Below are 6000 nucleotides of genomic sequence, written 5' to 3'. Positions count from 1 at the left end.
TAGGTTCATATTGCATATTCTCTTCATTGACATTCTCTAAGAGTCTGGACTGAGTCTCCTTTACTCTCCACCCTACATAACCTTCCCTGGGCGACAGAACACAGCTATCAATTTTTTTTTTCTTTTTTCTGAATCCACACACTTCATTGATACATACTTCAATCAGTAATATTGGTCAAAGGTAGGGCAATTGAGAAGGGTGGTGGAGGAAATCTTATTGGAAAGTGCATGCCCTGATTAAAGGCATTAAGCTTCAATAAAAGCACATAAACACTGATGGTTCAAGGAAAGTCTTAGGTCAGCAGGCACCAGTTTGCAACCTGTGCTATATAACCTGGCCCTAGCCTGATGTGATATTAAATATTGTGAAATATATGTTTCAGAGATTTTATATTTTGTTGTCTTCCTCTGAGGAGTGCTGATCATCTTGAACTTGTGTTGGCTTATTTTCACATTTTACAGGCGTGGATCTTTGGAAAGCCAAAGGTGTTTTCCTTCCTCACGCTCCAGTGGGCTCACCTTTGAAATTCTGTTTCTCTGTAGACCTTATACTGCTTTTGTTTAGGGTTGGGTCCTGATTAGGCCCTTACTCTCATAAGGCCTGTCCCTCAAACATTATCTCAGCCACTTGCTCTCTCACTCATTATCTGGGTGGCAGCTCATTGGTGTTCTCCTTAGACCCTTGACCACACCAAGGCCTCTTTCTCCCTCAGAGCCTTTGGGTGTGCTGTCCTCTGCCTGGAAGACCCTTATCCCCACCTTTTACTGGGTATCAGTCTCAACTTCACCTCCTCAGAGAGGACTTTACTAGTTTTTCTATATAAAAAGCCTCCACCCATTCCCCCCCTACCGCACCCTTTGCCATATTAACCTCTTGTTTCTTCCATAGAATTTGTCATGACTTTTAATTTGTTTACTTTTGCTTTGTCTCCCTCACTAGAACATAAACTTGAACTCTTTGAAAAGAGAAACCAGATTCTATACCATGTATATTTTTTAACTCTGGAGCCTATTACAACATTTGGGGCAGGATAGGAATTTAATAAATACTAGTTGACTGAAATAATAAATGAATAGAACATATATAATGCTTTTCTTGATTCAGCTTCTTCTTACATAACCATTGAATATCAACCTGAATTGAACCATGGGCAATTTTGCCACCTAGGACCTTTTTTTTTTTAACATGAAAACCATTTTTCTGCCCACCACCCTTGTCTTTTCTCCCCTTTACCCAGGTTAGGAGGCTTTTAGATCTCAACTAGGCTTTATTTTCCCTTCTCCAGAAAGCTTTCCTTTACTCTATTCTGTACCCTCCAGCAGTCTGAGTGACATGCCCCTAGAAGTTCCAATAACATTCTGAGCTTACTCCACATAAGGCAGTGTTAGGTGGTGGCTGGATCCAAATTGCCTTAATTTGAGTCATGTTACTTACTACTACTAATAACTTTGGGCACTTTAATTTCATATTACTTCACTTTCTTTTTATGTAAAATAGAGCTAGTAATATACTAATCTAATTGTGTTTTCAGAAGATGAAATCAGATTGTGTAGGTCAAGTGCTCAGAACAGTTTCTGCCACACAGTAAGAACACACAATTTTTAGCTATTATTTTTACACAGTAACTTCCTGTTAACTTGTCTCTTCTTTATACATACTGAAAATTCCTGAAAGGCAGAAATACTGTCCTATTCACGCTTGATTCCTAAGCATCTGATACAAAGCTGGATTTATATTTACTGAATTGATTTCCTTCTCTCTTCTCCCTTCAAGCCCTCCAGATGGCTCCAAACGAATCTCTATTTGTGTTTTCCCACTACTTAAAATCTTCCCACTGCCTTCAGTTTGGTCTCTATGTTAAAAGGGCAATCAAAGACCAAGACACCATAGATCTGTCCTTCTCTAAACTTGCCATAAGTTTGTAGTTTGTTTTTATGTTTTTATGTCTATAACACTGTTACTTTTCTTGTTTTTCTGTTCTTCAAATTTTTTTTCCCTTGTAAACTCAGTTATGGAGCAGTGAAGCAAAATTACATTTTCATTCGTTGGACAATGAACTTTAAGCAAGTTTCCTCGCAGATCTTACCATATCATGTAAAATAATTTTTCATCACTTCTGTAGTTTTAATTTCTCAATAGTCTGTTTAAATCAACTGTGTACCCCAGGACCTCGATAAATGTTTCAATCAAATTTATGTGAATTACAAAGCTATTTTAAAATACAATATAATTCCCTTCCCCAGTTAAAAACGAAACTAGTAGGCTTTTGTGACAAGTGAGCTGGTTGTGTCCTGTGCTGCCTTTGGGTAAGCCTGTAGCACCAAACAAGAAAGTACATCCGGTACCTAGAGTAGAAAGTGGTGGCTGCAAAGGGACTGGCCCAGACTTGTCCTAAATAAGTCTCCAATTTCCAGAACTGAATCAGGTGTCCCGCGGAGCGACAGAAACCATCTTTTTCTTGAGGCTGGAAGCTCCGTTAATAGGCGCTTCAGGTGAGAAACCTGAGCCACCTGGGAATACCCAGCGCAGCAGGCTCCCTGTAAACTTGGGAGACTTTTATCACTAGAAATAGAACTCATTCCAGGGACTTCCGGGCTGCGGGGGGCGGGGCAACGTGCTGACGTTACGTCACGTTCTTGCCTGACCTGCCACCCCGCCCTCTCCGCACTGTGACGTTCCCAGGGAGGAACGAAGCGTAAACAGCGCAGGGCATTTTGGGAGGGGGATTGTTTCACGCAGGAAGCAGGCTCCATTTTAGCACCGCCCGCTGTCGCCATCTGTTTCCCTTCCCTCCCCGTTACCGCCTCCCGTTCCTAAGCCCCAACGGGAAGGCTGGGCCTGGGGTGGGGGAGGCAGGAGTGAAAGGAGGAAAGGGGGAAAGGGAGAAAGGGAAGAAGTGGGGAGAAAGGGTGGGTCGGGAAGGGTGCGTGGTAGAGGCTAACGTGCGAAGCGCGCAAGCCCAGCGGACGGACTGACGGACGCGCCTGTGGTTCCGCTGCCGCGGCTGCGGCGCCCGCGCGAGTCGCGTCGAAGCGGCGGTGGCGGCTGCGGCGGCAGCAGCGGAAACAAGAGGGGAGCAATGGCGGCCGACAGCCGAGAGGAGAAAGGTTAGTGCGGAGAAAGGTGATGGGCGGAGGCGGGGCTCGGGAGTGGGTCGACGGAGCCGTGGTCGTCGTTGTGGGTAGGGGAGATTAGCTTTCTCCGCGCGGAGCCGGTCTCTCCATCGAGGCGCTTGGACTCATTGGAAAAGACCAGGCCTGCCCTTTCGTCCTGTCTCCACATAACCTAACACTTCATCTAGCCTTGGATTTTTCTTTAATCGTAATTCCCTTCTTCACTTAACGTTTATGTGTCCTGGGCGCGGCTGAGAGAAGGCCTGTTCTGAGTTGCAGGCCCTTAGGTTTATTTCCTGGTAGTGGCATGCGGATGTAATGCGTATCTTCAGAACAGCCTTTTCTGTTAGGCTGAATTTCGAAAACCCTTAATACCCTTAAAGCTGGTAATCTACTAAGTAAGCATATTTAAGAAGTGGTATAGGTAGATAATTTCGCAAAATGTCTACGAGTAACTTATGGCTGTTCTGTTAAATAGGCAAAGTGGCAAGAATGGCCTGTTTGGTTCCTCATATACTTATTTTGGAAAACGTAATGTTTGAAAAGATGATTATGTGATTTAGGCCAGGCAGGAAAAATCCTGGCCACTATTGTGATAGACACACGTTGTGCGTAGTTCCTAGAGGGTACAACCAGGAACAAATGGATATAATTTGTAGAGAGTCGGAGGGCTACGGTTACTTTAAATATGGGAAGAACTGATGTTGCCAGAATGAAATGTCATGTCTTTTTAAATACCGACCTTCCAAGCCCTGGAAATGTTAATGTAGATCCTGAATCAGTACAAGTCTGGAGAGTGGTCTAGATTGGATGGTACGTTAAGGTTTTTTACAACCCTAAGATTACCATGATAGATTTGGCAAGGTTATAGTTGATAAAAATCTGGCCAGCTGCTGTCCTGTATTTTACGGATCTACTCTTTTGTGTGGCTAATTGATTTGGGGGAGGGAGGATTTGTTAAGTGGGCTGTAGAGTCAAGTTCCATTAGACTTGTGACCTCTCATTTTTCTCCTTAAAAGAGTTTTCATGAATCAGTGAACTGCTCAATAATAGGGACAGGCTTGGGCAACGGAGTGGGTGGGAATATGTTTAAGATATGGCTCCTATCTCAAAGCAGCTCGGTGATTAGGTTTTAGTAGTTTAATTTTCCTTCCTTAAACGAATCCTAAAAACCCTCTCCCTTCCTTTTGAGAAGTCCAGAAGGAATGTGATCATAGGATTACATGGTGTTAGTGAATAAAAGAAACTGCTTTAATTAGTAGTAAAGTAGTATTAAGTAGATGATTTTAATCAGGAAGAATTAATTCAGTCAACATTTGATTGTTTCAGAGTGTAATCTATGATCTGTGTGTATGGGAGTGGGTGGTGGTTGTGGTGGGTGAGATGAACTAGATAAATGAGTAAAAGCTCAGTACTTCTCAAGAGTTCAGTGTCTGTTAAGGTGAACATAGTTGTAAGTCAGTTATGGAGTAGACACAATATTGTACACGGAGGAAAAAAGTAGGTGATGTTTTATAAATTTTGTTTTAGAAACGGATTTAGTGATGAAAACGTCTAAATGCATAAACTTTGTAACTATTATTGGGAAGTAGTAATGCCACCTGTTAGCAATACTCAGGATAAATTGTCCAGCTAAATTGTCCAGCTTCTGAAAGGCCTCACATTTGTGTAGTTTTTAAAAAATTAATTTTCATAATTCAGCTTCATTTCAGAAGTTATGATGTAAGTACTTATAGTTTAAGATTGTCTCTAGTTTACTGGGAAAGCTAGCAGATACATACCTACTGGAATTGCTTATTTAATTTTGGAATGAGCAGATTTCTAGAATAACCCACTTTGCATGTATGGAAACTGAGGCCTAGGGTGTCTCACTTTCTTGATCTTTGTCAAACAGCTAGAATAATAGCCAGAATTAGAATTAATGCTTGACTCTTTCTTTTCATGTTGAACAAGGAAAAATGGGAAGCCAAGTACTTATTGTCATCAGTAGGATGACAATTAAACACTAGGAAATTGTAAAGGTAAGCCCTGTCACAAATCTTAGATATGTCACAAACCTTAAGTCCTTTCTTGAAAGATTCCTTAAGTGGTGTAAGATCTTGATAAGAAATGAGTTTAAGTTGCAGAAATTTGCTATAAATTACAGAGCAGTTACAACACTTTCAGTTATAAAGTCCTTGGATTATTGGGCTTTGCACATTAGCTGTGTAATAAGCAGACATTACCTTCTATAAATGCTGCTGTAATACCCATACCTAGAAAGTGAAGCCTATAACTGGAGAATTTGCCAGCTTCCTGATTCCTGTGGTGATTGTCCAAAAAGTGGATGTGGAAGATGTTGGAATGTTGGTGGTATTAATTAGTGTTAATTGCCATTTTTCTACGTTTTACATTATAAACACCTGGTTTATATTTTATTTCTTAAGCTCTTAAACATTTCTCTCTGAAGAACAATTATACAAGGTTAATGTATCTAAAATGTGGATAATGAGGTACCACTTTTGAAAGTAACATGTTTTCTGCATTACCAGACTGGAAGCTCCATGAAGGCCAGGAGTATGTCTTGTTTACTAGGTTCCTGGTGTACAGTAATTATGGCTCAGTGCCTCGAATAAATGATTTAGAAGATTGTAAATCATTAGCTCAAGGTTGGACTTCATTAATGACTGACTAGTTATGACTAGTTATGTGATATTTGCTATTGATGTCCAAAGTTAAGAGTTTCCCAGTTTAAATTATATACGTACACACACTCATGCAGGCAAATACATATAAATATGTATGCATGGTTACATATACACACATATATGTATATACACACTGTAGCCCTCACTATAGTAAGTCCTTAGGGTTAGACTGACTTGGTCCACTTTAGTTAGGGCTTTG

General features: G+C 41.0%; 1 protein-coding gene across 3 annotated transcripts in view; it reads left to right on the top strand.

The window, feature by feature from the left end:
* Positions 1–2852: 2852 nt before the first annotated feature.
* Positions 2853–6000, top strand: part of YTHDC1 (YTH N6-methyladenosine RNA binding protein C1) — a 34474-nt gene continuing 31326 nt past the window's right edge. For 2 of the 3 annotated variants that reach the window (XM_065877549.1, XM_065877551.1), the window contains exon 1: positions 3081–3108. In XM_065877549.1, coding sequence (XP_065733621.1) covers positions 3081–3108 — 28 coding nt within the window. Of the gene's footprint in view, positions 3109–6000 lie in introns of all 3 variants that reach the window. The other variant, XM_065877550.1, reaches the window with a different exon arrangement.

This window comes from Phocoena phocoena, chromosome 5, assembly GCF_963924675.1.
Source record: "Phocoena phocoena chromosome 5, mPhoPho1.1, whole genome shotgun sequence".
NCBI lineage: Eukaryota > Metazoa > Chordata > Mammalia > Artiodactyla > Phocoenidae > Phocoena > Phocoena phocoena.
The sequence above is the reverse complement of the archived record's forward strand: the minus strand, read 5'-3'. Positions and strand labels throughout refer to the sequence as shown.